The following is a 15,893-nucleotide window of genomic DNA, read 5'->3' on the forward strand; positions in this document are numbered from 1 at the left end:
AGTAAAAATAAAAAAAAACAAAAAATATTTCGTGAATAAAATTTTACCGGGGGGAGCGGTTTTTTTTGAAAAAAAAAAAAAAAAAAAAAAAAAAAAACAACGATGATTTTATTCATGCTTATTTTAAGCTACCACTGCCACAAACCTTAAAGCAATCAGTTTCCTCTGAAGAAACGGTTTTTGGCTGCTGTCGCAGTCAAGACAAAATGGATCCAACCTTAACTGGCTCAGATGTTTAATGGGAATAAAACATCCAGCATGCCTCAGTTGTACGAAAGTGAAAACAACTGTCGCCAATTTTAACAACTGTGCACCTCTGAGGAATGAAAACATGAATTAAAAAAGAGGTAGAACGGACATCAGTCCAAATATCAGACATCTAATCCAAAAATCCAAGCCTTTTTTCAATCGACGGCATTACGCATTCGAGCAAACAATCTGCCTCCTGATTAAAATATCCCACTGAAGCCGTAAAAAAAAAAAAAAAAAAAAGCAGCGACAGAGATGTGGGGTATTGATTGGGCACTTACGAGGCGCTCCTTCAGCCATCTCCATCGCTGTGATCCCCAGGGACCATAAATCACTCTGCAATGGAGGAAGCGTGCACACTCAGGGTGATCAAAATCTCAATATGTATAAATGTATGTATAAGGCATCCTCAGGTGAAGGCAGTTTTTACCTTGCAGTCGTAGGTGGCTTCAGGGTTTTCATCACAGGCAATAACCTCTGGCGCCATCCAGTACGGTGTCCCAATAAATGTGTTCCTCTTTCCCACCGTTCTGTCCATCTGTGCCGAAACGCCAAAATCCACTGCAAACACATGCACACACGCACGCACAAAAAACTTCAATACAAGACTCCAAATCTGTATGAATAACACAACCTGCAATAACGTCGACCAATCTAAAAATACATAGCAACAAAATCTGAGGAGAAAGACAGAGAGAGATTCCCTTCTTCAGCGTTTTGCATCTTGAACAGCGTGACAGCCACAAACAGATGACTAAGCTGAAAATGGAAAGAAAAGCCACAAAAGTCAGGCGAGCATGAAATCTCATACACCGCGCCGCGCCGCCAAACGCGAAGCCATTTAGTGGAGTAGGTGGGGACCGGCTCACCTAGCTTGACCTCGGCGTTCTCAGTCAGCAGCACGTTCTGTCCTTTGATGTCTCTGTGGATGACCTTGTGGTGATGCAGATGAGCCAAGCCCTGCAGACGCAGACAGATATGAGCCGTGAAGGAAACGGAGCCAAGTTGTAATTATTATTCAAGAAAGAGCTCAGGGCTAAACAGGGAGGTGTCCTTCAGTAACCCCCCCGGGCGAGGCTGCTCTTTGGCTGACCCGAAGCCTCTGACCTGCACAGGCTCTTTTTTTTTTTTTACATTTCAAGAGGAATCTCCACACAAAAAAAAAAAAAACTGTGATTAATTGGGTAAACGCAGCTATGCAACGTATTTAGAAAACGACACAAATGTGTTTTTAAAAAAAGATAAAACTGTAGAGAGATGGAAAAATTGATAAAGTATCACAAAAAGCTATTTAATATGCTTTTAGTTTCTTGAGAAATATTCATACACCTTGAACTTTTTTCATTGTTTATCATATCACAACCTCTTCAACATATTATTGGGACTTCATGTGTCAAACCAAAACAAAGATGTCTATTTTTGTAAAGGTGAAGGGAAAATATCTATGGATATGAACATGTCAACATGGTTGCCCATTCTTTGCAAAAATATCTCAAGCACAGTGAGGTTCGATGACGACTTCCCAACTGAAATAGGGTCTGGACTCTGACTGGGATATTCATCGTGTTTCTGGATTCAGTTTTATGGTTGCAGTCCTGTTGGACGGACCTACCTTGACGTCTTTTGCTGCCTCTGACAGATTTTGATCCTGGATTTCTCTGCATTTATCTCCACCTAGCTTCCCATGAAATGCAACCGATTCTGATATTGCCAAAAAATAAAGCGTCCCCACAGCCCAATGCTTCCACGACCATGTTCCACAGATGGGACGGTGCACTCAGGCTGACCTGCAGTGTTAGTTTTCCACCATCTACCTCATGGGTCTCAAAACTAAGTTCTCGAGATCTACTGTCCTGCAGGTTTTAGGTGCATTCCTGGTCCAGCACACCTGAATCAAATGATTTAGTTACATCTTCAGTATGCTACTAAGTTTTATAAAAGCCTCGATTGAAGTGTGTTGGACCATGAAATTGTCAATGCGCAGCCATTTGTCAGAGCACTGCTGACAAACAAAGAGACAGAGATGCAGCCTGAACTCATATCTTTGTAGTAAAGACGTCTCCCAATTTGTGTTTTACAGAGAAATGCAACTGAACCGTGATTAATACCCGTTAACAGTGACTTTGTGACAATGCCGTGATTCTTTCAGGTGTAGGGGGAGGTGCTTATTTACCCTTAAAAAAAAAACAAAGTAGAGGGTGTGATTTGGAACTCACCCTGAGAATCTCTCTGCAGATGTAAGCGTTCCAGTCCTCCTTTAGCGAGTTGCCCTTGGTGTTTTTGATCAGGTCTGTCACCGAGCCAGCTCCACAGAACTCCATGACGAGCTAAAATACACAACACATTGTTTTGATTTTTTTTTAACTGCTTGCTCTGCTGAAGAAGGCAGTCTTGTCTAGAATTGTTCCAGAAGAGCCTGAAATACCTGTAAAAAAAAAAAAAAAAAACTTCAGGCGGTAGCAAGACCAAGAAACAACAAGTCACGGGTGTGCGACTGATTTCAAACGGAATTATTAAAACGTGCTTATTACACTAATCACCAATTTGCTCGAGCCACTCGAAACTTACAACGCCGGCGCCAAAATGGAACAGCCGCAAATGCGTTGGCATGTTTTCCCAACAATTTGCAGCAAACGTTTTATAGTTGCGGCACATATTTTTAGCTGGAAAAATATTTTTAGCTCACTGGCAAGAAAAAAAAAACATGAAAGACTCGACTGCCAGCACTGCGGTTGTCCCCGTCATAGATTGCATGTTCAACAGCGTCTCAGTGGGTTTCCTTCAGTAGCCCAGATACATACATGATGTAGAACTGCTGGTTCTACATTGGTCACAGCGTACAGCATTGGCTTTTTCGACTGTCACAGTTGCAGCCTCCCTCCCCCCCAAATAACAACACAGTATTATGTGATAACATGTGCATAGCCGATAGATAAACAGAATAATTAAGTACATTCTGTGCCCTTGCTTGTAGTTTTGTTCGGCGCCGCTTACTTAATGTTTGTGTGGTTGAAAAGCATCTCTGAACAACCGGTTTCTCCACACATTCCCACAGGCAAAACATAAACTGCAAGCATAAGCTGCCTCATTGGAGCCATAAGCGAAAAACAGCAACAGAAGCAGGATAATGTCTTGATTCAGACTGTAACGGGATCTTTTCACTGTGCAAAAAGATCTCCCTCACTTGGATCTTATTCGCTTTATGTGCCAAGTTAAACGGTGTGAAGAACCGACAGGAAAAAAAAATAAATTAATGTTTTTTTTTTTTTTTAAAGGAGTTGGTTTTAAGAAAATCCTAAATAAAGAGATCCAGTTACGGTTTTCAAAAGTGCTAGAAAATGTTTGTCATCTGATGTAAAGTCATTGTAACGGGACGCCAGAGAGCGCTGGAGACACTGGAGCGTTCTCCGGCTGTTCTGAGCACAGAGTAATTCGTCTCTGGCATCTCCCTACCTATTGGTGTACCCAGACAGTCAGCTGTCTACCATAATCTATCACTTTTATTGAGTTAAGCTTTTTTTTTTTTTTTCAAAAATACAATCGCCAAGCTAAAAGCATCAGACTGCAGGATATTCACCAAGGTACATAGACTAATATCATATAGGAATGTTCACGATCCTCGACGCTGATCGGCTGTAACCCAAACGCAGATGTTGGCTTCTGTGGTAGAGCCAAGACGGTTTCTACTGCGCATGTTAATGCATATTAAGGTATATCTGGTGTTTGAACTATTAAAATAGGCAGTTCTAAGCATTTTTTAGAGAAAATCTCATGTATTTGTGTATTTTAACTGTTCAGTGGGGGTTGTGGGCCCTAAACTCTGTGAATATCAGAGTCCACAGTAAGTAAAGTTGTTCAGTAGAAACATCCCACTCAATATAAAATTAAAATAATAATTGAAAGATGTAAAAAAAAAAAAGAGAAGAAGAAGAAATGAGCAATAAGAATATATTTTTTCAATTCAGTTATATCTTGATGTAACTGAACACAAAACTTTTTTTGTTTGAATAACGCTCGTCTACCACATTTAGGAAATAAATTTGTCTAATTAATAAAAAAAAGGAAACAACCTTCACGAAGAGGGAATAAATACGCAAGAGAAAAAGTAGCCAAACACCCTCCACCCCCTTTTCCCTTTCTATTCTTTCATCTCTGTGCTGCATCCATGGAGACCGGTGAACCGAAGTTCGGTTTGTGAATCCTGGCTCGGCTTCAAGCTTCCCTCTTATCGGCCCTCTTGTTCAGAGGAGGAGAGGCAGTGCGCGTGAAGCGGCCGGCCTGCTCTTGCCCAGGATGCGGGCATTTACCGAGACACAGCACAGCCACACACTCACAGGCGCGAACAGAACAACACACACTTGTGACTGTTATCAGGGAGAGATATACAGAGAGCAGGTTTGGCTGTTCTGTGCGAATCTATTTGTCCACGTATGAGTTCGTGCCGCCACTGCACTCCGAGAAATACAACGTGACCGGGCCGAACAGAGTTACTGAAGAGATTACGTTAGTATATGATCCGATGCAGATCCAGGCTCATTACTTATGCCACTAATGCATAAGCTGTGTGCAGGCATCCCAGTGGATGCAAACCTAAAGCCAATGTGTTCTCTCCTTTTTTAGGATTTAAAAGGTATAAGTGACAAAATCTGCATAATTTGATGACGGGAGGCAAAGTTTTTACCGTCACTAGTTATACCAAACAATTTAAGATAAATACAACTGAAGCATTTTCTTTATCTAACATGTAACTTTTTTGTCGATCACAGTGCACTCCTGACACAGAGACCCATTTGTTCTAGCTACTGGGCAAAAGGCCAAATTAGGACCAACATTGACCTTGCCACAACAAAGAGGGAGCAGGACGGTGACGAGCATAAACTTGTAGAGTTTGCAAAAGTCTGATCATTTAAACTGGAACCATGTGATTTTACTAAAATGAGACTAATATTGAGCTTTTTGTTAAACACTCCTTGTACATCTGACATAGCACAATTGATTATTGTGTGGAAAAGCTCATGTCCACTTCTGGAGAACCTCTGGGGGGAGCTAAAGAAAAGAAAGTACAACACAAGAAACAAGACGCTGGATGATCTCGACCTAGACTGTGCAAAGAGCAAGGAAAATATTTTTGGGGGGTTTTCTGTATACTCCAACTTCCTCAAATGTAAAAGGAATACATGAAGTGTTGCCCTGTTGGCAATAGGGAACGCACAAAATATCGACACTTGTGGTTTTGTTAAAAGATTTTTCCTTTATGTGGGATTTCTCTTCCACCACTCAAACAAAAAGGCTGGATTTTTTTTTCCATTTTCAGTCCAGGAGGGGAAAAAATTGTCTTTCTTCTAATCCTTTCAAGTCATCTTTGCCAGGGCTGCCAAAAAATGTGTTCGACAAGTGATAAAAATAGCTTAAAACTTAAAAAAAAAAAAAAAAAAAAAGACATTCATTACATTAAAAAAAAAAGGTGTCCTACCCAAAGCTGGTCGTCGATGCCAGGAGGTTGCTTCTTGACGAATACTCCAAAGTAAGTGGCGATGTTCCTGTGATTGCTGTACTTCTTCAGCATGTTGATTTCAGACTTGATCTCGTCCTCCTCGTCCTGCAATAGCAGAAATATAACATTTAAAACCTAAGGCCTTTCACTCCCGGCTGATCTTTAATCATCATTCTGAATCTTGTTAAAATCTTTAAAATAAATACATGAACGCAAACCGACGCTTCGGTGTGCGCAGCTGGCCTCTAAATTATCCACACTAACAACATTACTCTTTAATTACTTCCACTTCCAGGGGGATCCTGTCACAGTGCCAGAGGCTGTTGTTTGAAACAAGTTGTTGTGGTGGCTGTTAATTAGATAAAATGTTTATAGTCTCTTGTATTAAAAAAAAAAAAAATTAGCTGTAATTTCTCTTATTTATTTGTGCTAGTTTAAATGCAAACTGCCTTTTCATTTTCCGTTGGAGCAGTCGACATCCTGCAGGTTTGGCAAAGCTTCTATTGCGTTATTCACTCATAGGATGTCACAGTACTTAATTCCTGGTTTGTTTGTTTTTTCCATTGTTTGCCGGCAACTGAGTGCTAACAGGGATGCGTGGGGTGTGAGGGTTTCTAAAAATAGCCGAGGTTCCCTCCTGCTTTACAGACATGCCTGAGACCACACTCGTCTCCTAATCATTCCAGCTGATATTGCCATGGCGATGGGCCCATCCTCGTTTCATCTCCCCCGCCTTACGCACACGCACAAGCTGTGACTCATCGCTCTTAATTAGGCGGTATGGTTCACTTTGGTGTAAAAGCTCGAGACGGATTTAATGTGTATGAATATGTGGGAGCGTGCATTCGTGTGTCTTACCGTAGCGACATCCATGACCTTGATGGCTGCCAACTGCCCTGTCCTAATATGGCGACCCTGGGAAGCAGAAAGGGAAAGACGCAGGAGAAGATGGAGCGAAAAAGAGAAAAGAGAAGAAACATGAGTCGATGTGAATGTTTTCTGAGGACAAAAACAGCATGCTTCACTTCAGGATGGGGTGTAACGACATTAAAACAATATTTTCCATCAAATTGATATCTATCTCACAAAGTGCTGCCATTGCAATTTCAAACTATTATTATGGATCCCCATACATGAGAGTGAATGCTTTAAGCTTTATAGATTTTTATAAGTCTTATCTTATAGAAGAAGATTTAGAGGTTTCCAGCTGTGTGACTGAGGTGTAAAATACCCTTACAATACCAAAAATGGTAATGTAAGGCTAAGCCTGGAGATGTTAAAGAAATAAGGGAACAAAGAGCAAAAGTGGAAATGACAAAGAGGATCATTTGCACATGGAGCATGTGTGGCTGTGATTAACTAATGGAGAAAGTACAGACACTAAAACCACTGTTGGTTATTCCCTCCACTTGAAGTACGAAGCATCCTATAGGCTGGTCAGTGCGACTTGGCAACCGGACAACAAAGAAACAAATCCATAGCAACAGACTGGGAGCAAGAACACGGGCATTTCAATTCATAATAAACAAGTTAGCATTATGAGTTAGCTGCCTGTACGGTACATCAAAAAGACTTTGATCGACTGGTCGTAGCTACGACGACGCCAAATTACAGTGAAAAGTTACAGCAGACACTGGCTGCAGAGAGAACCTCGTATTGTTTTCACCCGATTTCATGTTTTCCCAGTCTTTGAGAGAAATGTGTTAACTGACCAAACAACTTTTATTTAAAAAGAGAAAAATCCCCACTAAATAGCTCCACGGTTAAATTTGTTGATTTAATTTTTACAATGGTAATTTTGCTGCTAACCGTCAAACTGAGCACCACTGGGTGGCTGAACACTGTGATCAGCCGCTCTCACACCAAGACATGCACACACACACACACACACACACACACAAGAATAAAAAAAAAAAAAAAAAAAAAAAAAACACAGTTCGGATTTTGTGCGAGTGAAAGAGTTGGGGAGATTGACCAGGGATTTCTCATTAGGATCAGTCTGCCCCAATTCCACAAGCACAAGGACCGGCTTTGTTCAAAAAACCAACAAAAGAATTAGAGCCACTTACAAATCAGAAACTCAAACACTTACAGACACACAGAAAGCAGAAAAAAAAGACGTCCTATCTTTCCATCGTTCTCACAGAAAGAACAACTCTTTACAACTCCCACACATAATAGGGGGAGAGGTAGGTGAGAGGATGACTGATTAGGTCAAAGTAAGGCCACGGGAGCGGGAAATAGTGAATGTGTCAAACAGATATGAGACACGGATATTATCGGACCAAGCTAGAAATTCATTTATCTGAACCAGCTGACGGCCGTCCTCCCTTTGCGTCTCGCTGTCTCTCCTCCAGGAGCAATAATGTCATCCAGGCTTATTAAATGACCGTTTTGGAAAGGAGGATCAGAAAGAAATTAGCACAGTCTGCTCGTCGTTATCTTCACTGCGGTCTTTGCCCTCTTCCTCCTGATTTATTTGCAAATTTGAAAATGAGACTGGGGTGCACTAAAATAGCATTTCCAAGCCAGTTAATTTAAGAGGATGATGTAGCTGCGTTATGGTGCCCTGCGAAAAATCTTGCCTCATTAAGAAATCTCAATGTTTTATGAAGATTTTATGTGACAAGACTGTATATAACTGTGAAGCGAAGTGAAACTATTGCACAGTTCTCAGTGTTTAAAAAAACACACGCACAGTACATTCAGCCCCATTCACAGAAATAATAGCCACTTTGGGCATTTTACAGAGCACCGTTTAGTCCATAATCTGTTAAGAAAAAAGGTCCTTATGCAAGAGTAGCAAGAATAAACTTATTTCTGATGGAAAGCCATGAAAAGTCCCATTAACAGTTTACCATGTAAATCAAACAGCAAACATGGAGGACACTGCTCTAATAGATTATATAAAAGTTAAAACTTTTGGCTGTTAGTGGCACAAAATGTATTATACATCATCCTGAATGCACCCTGCAAACCCTTAAGCTTGGTGGTGGTGACATCAACAGGCTGTTTGGATGTTTTGGGGAGTTTTTCCCAGCAGAAACAGGAAAAATCGATCAGTCATCAGAAAGACTGATGGAACTAAAGGAAACCCTTTTAGACTGGAAACCAGTGTGGATGTTCACTTTCCAGCTGTACGACGACCCTAAACAACAGCCAGAGCTCCAATGTGTCGGTTCAGATCACGCATATGAATGGGTCCAATCAATATCCTGAGGTAAATTCAGTTAAGAACAGGAGGCAAGACTCCAAACCTGATACTCGCAGATACAAAGGGATTCGTTCTCTTACGAGTGTTTTTGTGTGAAATTATTCCGTAAAGCAAAATCGGCAAATATTTACATCCTTGTGGAACCACTTGGATCTGCATTTGCAGCCAAAGATGGTTCTAACTAAGAACAAATAAGGAGGGTAAAATACAAATACACATCATAGTTTCCAGATCAGATGAGCAGGTTCTACTCCACGTGCACAAACTAGCTTGGCATCTACAGAAACAGTTCTTCAAAAAAATAAGTCTACACCTTCAAATGATCCCATACAGACTTCCCAATACACACGTAGCCACTCCTTTCTATGACAGTATTGTTTAACAATGATATTAACCACTGGGGTTGTTGTGACCCGACTTTGTCCTCCGTGTTCCCGTTTATTGCATTTGTTGTTTTCTTGGTGTGGCTGCCTCTGTGCAGCCATTGTACCTGCACCTTATTTTTAAAAGGTGTTCAATCAATCTGTCATTATATTGTCAGTGGTAAGAGCCAATTAAATGTTTGGCACCCTGTCGGGAAGTTCATCGAACCAGTTCTCTGTGTTCCCATGCCTTTCTATCCGCCAGCTTGTCTTGGTGAAGGAATCCGCCCTTCAGCAGACGTCAACCGCTCACAACTGCCAGAGATTTTATTGACAGACCTAAACCAACTAAAACGGACTCAGCACATATTTCGGCAGTGGCAAACGCACCACTTTAATCAAGTTTGCGTTTAAACTTGATTAGAGTTTATTAGATCCTTGTAGAAAATGGCTTTCTTGTAGAGTTAGCAATGACATGGCATTAATACCAACCATATTGCTTTAGCTACCATCCACCCAAATGGATTCCAACATGAAGATACATATTTGTTTTCATTCAGGTTTGGAAAGAGAGCTTTCCATTGATTTGTCCTTTGCTTCAATTCTTGCAACATTTTCTCAACAGCAACACGTTGTGTTCAGGAGTCTGAGTGTAAGTCAGGGGTGCGACTTTCTCTGTAACCTGTTGTAGAAAAAAAAAAAAACAACAACATTAAGCAAACTACAACTTCCCCTGACGATAATCGCTTGGACAGGGCACTAGCATGAGGGCAATTGCATGAACTTTTTCAATTCATGCAATTGAAAAAGTTCAATTCGACATTGGTAACTTGTCTTTCCAAACAGATTCATTTAAAAATGGCCCAAATTTGAGAACTTTTTCAGAGTGGGGTCCGTAGAAAAAATTACTTTTTCAATAACAGACCAGACAGATTCACAGAGAAATATTGTCTCGCCGTCGACGCTCAGAAAGGATCGTTGAAACTGGCAACAGCTGGAGCAGTGGAAAAAATTACAGACTCAGTCACACACACAAGAAAAACACTCCTTTAGTATATTTGCTGATTTTTTCATACCAGTAAACTCAACATACTAACTATTAAAAAAAATGGAATAACATGGGAATAATAGAGTAGCAGTTAATTGATTAAGATGCTTTGGTAGATTTTGCTTACACAACCTCAACCTCACACAAGGTGTTTCTGCTGGCACGACACCGCGACCGAACGAGCGTCAGCAGAACACTGGAAAATCCTACTACCTAGTGATCATTTTAAAAACTAAACCTCAATTTGCTAATTTCCATCCCTTAAAATGAGGACGACTTCAAATCACCAAAAACCCGAGATGCTAAAAGCTCCTTGTGGATATATATTGTCATACATTTATTTATGCGATTCCTTAAATAAGAAATGAGGATGGATGCAGCTCTAATAATGAATTATGAAATGGATTTCACACTTAACACCGTCATCCTTTTTGCGTTTTCTCATAGGGGTGGCCCGCTTGCTCTGATCTATCCCATTCAGACCAGTCGGTATTAAATCTCACAGGCCAGCCCATCCTTTCCTCCACTAGTTCGTTGACAGTGTTGCTTCTCTCTGACCTAGATCTGCGTTTTTTCCCCCTCTCTGCCTCGCTCTCCTTCCCTCTCTTGTCCCTCTGATTTGCACTCTCATTATCTAAACCCTCTTAGCTCCCCACAATCTCCTCTTTATGCCTTTTCATTAGATCTCACAACGTCTCGCCTGTTTCCCCCCACCCCCTCTCTTCGCTCCTCGTATTTTCCATCTTTCGTCACTTTCATGGCTCCCAGCATGGCCCAGTGGCCTGTGAAAAGCGGGTCTTACAAGAACATGATTGAGCTGAAAGTTAATGCCAGAGGAACAGCATTCTGCTTTGAGCTCGGCAGGCGAATCCGACACGAACTGAAGGCTCGTTGCATCCCCTCCGCTTTGCTTCCTCTAATGCATCCAAAGCACTCTGTAAACCACAATGTGGATCTTAGCATGTACTCGGAGCAAAACAAGGAACCCCACGTAATATACCTCAAAAGGTCACTATTCCGGTAATGATGCCCTTTAAAATTAAGATGCGTCATTCTTTAAATGTTCACACAGTCACTTTTCTCCTGCTCTTGATTATCTTGGCCAAATGTGACGGCAGCAGTCACAGACACGTCCACAAGGAGCTCTGAGACCAGCCATGTTTAGGCTACCAGACGACCTTTTAATGATAATATTGCTTCAGATCAATTTGACTTAAACTAAATTCTAAAAAAAAAAAAGAAAAAAAAATAATGGGGTAAATATTTCCTGTGATGGAGTTTTAAACATTTTGCTTGTAAAAAAGGATACTTTACTCGAGGCACACTGCCTTGAAGCGATGCGTAATAATGTAATGTATTGTTATCAGTAAAACAGATGACAAGAAATGTGATGTTTGCAACAATAATAACCAGTGATGGAAAAAGTCTCAGTAGGTTTGAATTTGTTACTTTTGCTGTTTGAACCGTCGTCTTTACCACTGGAGCCATAAAATAACCAACAAATAAAAATATGTGTCTGAATAGGCAGGTCGTGGTTTTACAAAAACCAAATCGGTCAATTCTACGTGTGTGTGTGTGGAAAAATACAAAAATGTAATAGTTCTTAAGAGCTGAAATGGAAATAAATAGCTCTTATACTTCAGTAGTGCAACCTGCACTTAATGAGATTCTCATATTTGCTGTAACAGACAGAAAACTAATTGTAGTTCGGAAATTGCGACTCTGAATCACGCATCCTCTCATCCCCGTCTCTTGACTCGTCTTTTACTGGAGGAGGTGCGAGAATATCACAAGTGCATATTCTTACAGCAATTACCATCTGCATGTGAATTTAATTAAACGTCTCCGCGAAGCAGAACTAAAAACCCACGAAAAGTATTTGTGGCCCGTTTGAAGAGCCAGGCCGTGAGAGCACCGAGCTCGTGTATTTCAGGCTGGAGAAAATAGTCGCTGCGTGTGGCGACTCTTTTTGGAGCTTCTGGCGAAGCCGGTTTGCTGAACGTTCAAAGCACAAATCCACTTTCGTACAGCAAAGGGAAGCTGTCGGTCTCATTCTTAAGAGACAGACCCGGCGAACGCTCGTGTAATTTAATCCGGCGGTGTAACATCATGATCCCGAAGGTATCGGTGAGCCTCTGACACTTTGAATACAAGGCATTTAAAGAATGCTTAGATTTTTTTTTTGTTTGTTTCTCTGTGTTCGCACCACTGCCCTTGCCAAGTCAATTACATCCACACCCCTCCCACCCCCTTCTTGGACACATTGACTATGTAGGACACTTCCTCTTGTAGCCTAGCAACAGTCCCTGCTCGCCGGATCACAATGGGCAGGACACTTAAATATACGTCCACGAACTCGCTAATATGCACCCTTAAGCACACACACACAAAAGAGAAAAGGACAGGGGGGATAAGCGACTATTGTCTTGATTTGTGAGAGTCTATGTTAAGAAGAGGGCGGCGGGTGAAGAGTAGAGGAGCCGGCTTCACGTCCGACTGCAAAGAGCAAATGTAGGTATGCAAGGTCAACAAGGACCACTGACATGCAAAGAGGGCAAGTTTCATAATAAATCTGATGCTCAACTTTAAGAGTAAGCTTGGCAAAGCTCTCAAAAGACAATAAGACGAAGGAAACCAGTTTTAATTGAGCAAGGCATGTGAAAAAGTATTTCTACCCTTCTCAATAAGTTGGTGATGAGCTTCAAGTCTCTGAGGTTAGCAGTCCTCCTTGCGATCTCCCTGAGAAACAGAACGAGTTTTATAATAAATCTGAGGCCACTACAAGACATTAACATTAACATTACTTCAAGTCAAAAGAAACATGGTGGTAAATTTAAAGATTACCACCATGATTTTAAAGACTGCAAATCATGGTTCATCTCTCTTATCCACATATTTCATCTTTTAGATGTGATCGTACTCAACTGGAGGAGTCGAAAATCGGGTTTTAAGTGCCGACAAAGTCTAAGTCGGCCCAGAAATGAATTCAAATCAAGTTTTTGTCAATGAAAAATCACACCTACTTAAACCACTAAACAAAGTCTGTGCTTTAAACTGTGAAAACGTTTCTTTGCGACACGGTGCTGCTCGCTCTGCTTGCTACAAGAGAAGCAGCGGTAATCTGTGAGGCTTCGCACTTCTGCTCAACATCTTCCTGTGGTGAAAAGGCTCCTCTAACCTGTTTACGTGTTGAACACAGTCACATGCAGCATTTGACAGTTTGGCTGCCTAATTGGAAACTTTTCCTTCTAGGAACAAACGCATTCCTACGAGTGTTTCCACAGCTCCATCAGATAAGTTTTGTTTTCCACTTCACATGTTGCATGCATTTCTTTGTAATTTTAGAACGCCGAAGACGGGGAGTTTTGGTTCTTAGTTTCCTTGTAAAGCACGGTTAACCTTTTTTCCAAAAACATTGTACAAGGAACTCAAAACTTGCATTTAATGTCACTCGCTTTGCAAGCAGTGCAGTCAACAGATTCCAGAATACAAATTTGGATACTTGAGATAATCTCCAGAAATCAAACCAAATATAAAATGCTGAGGTTATTCTTCCCATAACAAAAAGAGGAAAAACCTAAATATGTAACATTATTAACTGTCTAGCTTTAAATTTGAAAGATATTTGCTGTTATTTTGATGTCAACACACAGATTTCCCCAAAGGAGAATTGTCAGCAGGTACCAGTTGCTGTGTGTAGACATCAATCAGTCAATTAATTAAGTTTATTTATATGGCATATTTGAATTGAAAAGCAGGGTAGGGGAGAAAAAAATGCTCTAGAGAATACACACAGCCACTACTGATTTTGTAATATTAGACATACCAATCACACTACTTGCTAATATGACGGTAAAGTCCGCTTCTAAAGTTTGAGATTGGAAATCAGACCCCATCTCTGTGTACGATTGAGCTCCAGACTGTGAAAGGTCGCGCCAGCATCATTTGTACTGGGGAATCTCTCTTCTTTGGAGGCCGTGTGCGACTCAAAGCAGATCTGTAAAAAACAAAAGGATGCAAACCGTCCGAAATGTCTCCCCCACCAGATATCAGGAGCCACAGCAGAAAGGATCTGCTCAGTCATTTTAGCCAGGAAAAATGTCTGAAATGTAGCAACCTCTTCTCCACTTTTTTTAAAAAAATGCTATCTGGTAAACAAAAAAAAACAACACCCACATATTGGCTATTGTTTTGTCATTTTGTCCTATTAACATGAATAGCAGAAATATTTGTAGATTTCAACCGGTGGCGGTCGAAGTCTCTCGTTAATATTGTTATTTTGTGGATCGAAATGTCTGTGAACCACTAGAGAAGAGAACAAAAACAAAGTATGTTAATGCAAGCCCTCTAAAAATGGAGCAGGGTGTCCGATTGTGTTCCTCTTGTTTTGTAAAAAAAAAAAAAAAAGGAAATGGGTCACCCAGTAATCCCAATCTGTGCCCTTCTGGTAATCCACACTGCCATTCGCAAACAGCAGGAATTGACTGAACGTCTGGGAATCGCCTCCCTGCCACAGGACCTGTCGCCATGCATTATAAGGGGGAGAAGTGGGTAAAGGGAACCGTCTCCCACCTCCACTTTCGAGTTCTCTTCTACAGACAGATCCCAGATATACATACGGCTGTAGCGCACGTTTACTCTCAAATAAACTTATTTCCAGCCATTTTACTGTCAAAGCACTGCAGAGAACTAGTCTTTTAGTCTCCAAGGCTCATAACAAGAACCACCGCTTCCTCGGTCTTGGTTTACGATCGCAGACGGTGTCGCCGAAGGTGTTGGAGCAGTTGATGCGCAACAAAAGCCACTTTTTATGGCTAACCAACAAACAACGCGGGACTCCGAAGAAATACAGAGGCAATACTCCTCGACACACCTCGCTGGAGTTCGAACACCTGCAGTGATTCAGCGTCCGTACGTGCCAAAATGCACCGACACCGACGGTACGGGCACAAATGGAGTCAGCGAAGCAGTAAATAAAAAATGGCAAAGGCCTCGATTCCAATCTACTTCAGCAGAGTCTGGGAAATATAGAAGCACCCCGCGGCTGCTCTCACGCTGAAAGATGAGGAGGGAGGCGACAGGAGGGACTGAGACTAAAGAGAGTGTAGGAGGCACGCTTTAACAAGTGGGGTAATATGCAGGCAGAGAGGGAGAAAAGAACAGAATAAGGTGGAAAAAGATGATTAGATAGATTTATCAAACTTAGGATGTTGCACTGGGAAACCTGGCCACTCATCAACCCCTGCTGAAAGAAAAAGATGCTAACAAACAAGCACATAAAATAAAAAATTTATTTTATGTGCTTCGTATATAAACTTCAATATAAAAGTTAAACCAAAACATGCAGGGTCATGTCTACAAAAAAAAAAAAAAATCTGGAAGGGATGGAGGGCAATAAAAAAAAGTGAATTTTAGAACATGCCTGTGTGTGTGATCTCAAATTGAAGCTATCCTTGGATGTTTTTTATCATCTTATGAATGTGCTTTGTCTAAATATCTGCAGTGAAGTGTCTCTACTATAAAACT

At 41.1% G+C, this 15,893-nt stretch overlaps 1 protein-coding gene across 19 annotated transcripts in view; it reads right to left on the reverse strand.

Annotated features, from left to right (window-relative positions):
- The window catches only part of tnika (TRAF2 and NCK interacting kinase a), a 72,591-nt gene that overhangs the window by 29,715 nt on the left and 26,983 nt on the right, over positions 1-15,893 (reverse strand). For all 19 annotated transcript variants that reach the window (XM_015038270.1, XM_015038267.1, XM_015038265.1 and 16 more), the window contains exons 3-8: positions 6,602-6,658; positions 5,723-5,848; positions 2,466-2,576; positions 1,119-1,209; positions 680-810; positions 531-585 (exon numbers count right to left, since the gene is read on the reverse strand). In XM_015038270.1, coding sequence (XP_014893756.1) covers positions 531-585; positions 680-810; positions 1,119-1,209; positions 2,466-2,576; positions 5,723-5,848; positions 6,602-6,658 — 571 coding nt within the window. The remainder of the gene's footprint in view (positions 1-530; positions 586-679; positions 811-1,118; positions 1,210-2,465; positions 2,577-5,722; positions 5,849-6,601; positions 6,659-15,893) is intronic.

Source organism: Poecilia latipinna, unplaced genomic scaffold (genome assembly GCF_001443285.1).
Source record: "Poecilia latipinna isolate Pla-1442-1.1 unplaced genomic scaffold, P_latipinna-1.0 Scaffold436, whole genome shotgun sequence".
In the NCBI taxonomy this organism is placed as follows: domain Eukaryota; kingdom Metazoa; phylum Chordata; class Actinopteri; order Cyprinodontiformes; family Poeciliidae; genus Poecilia; species Poecilia latipinna.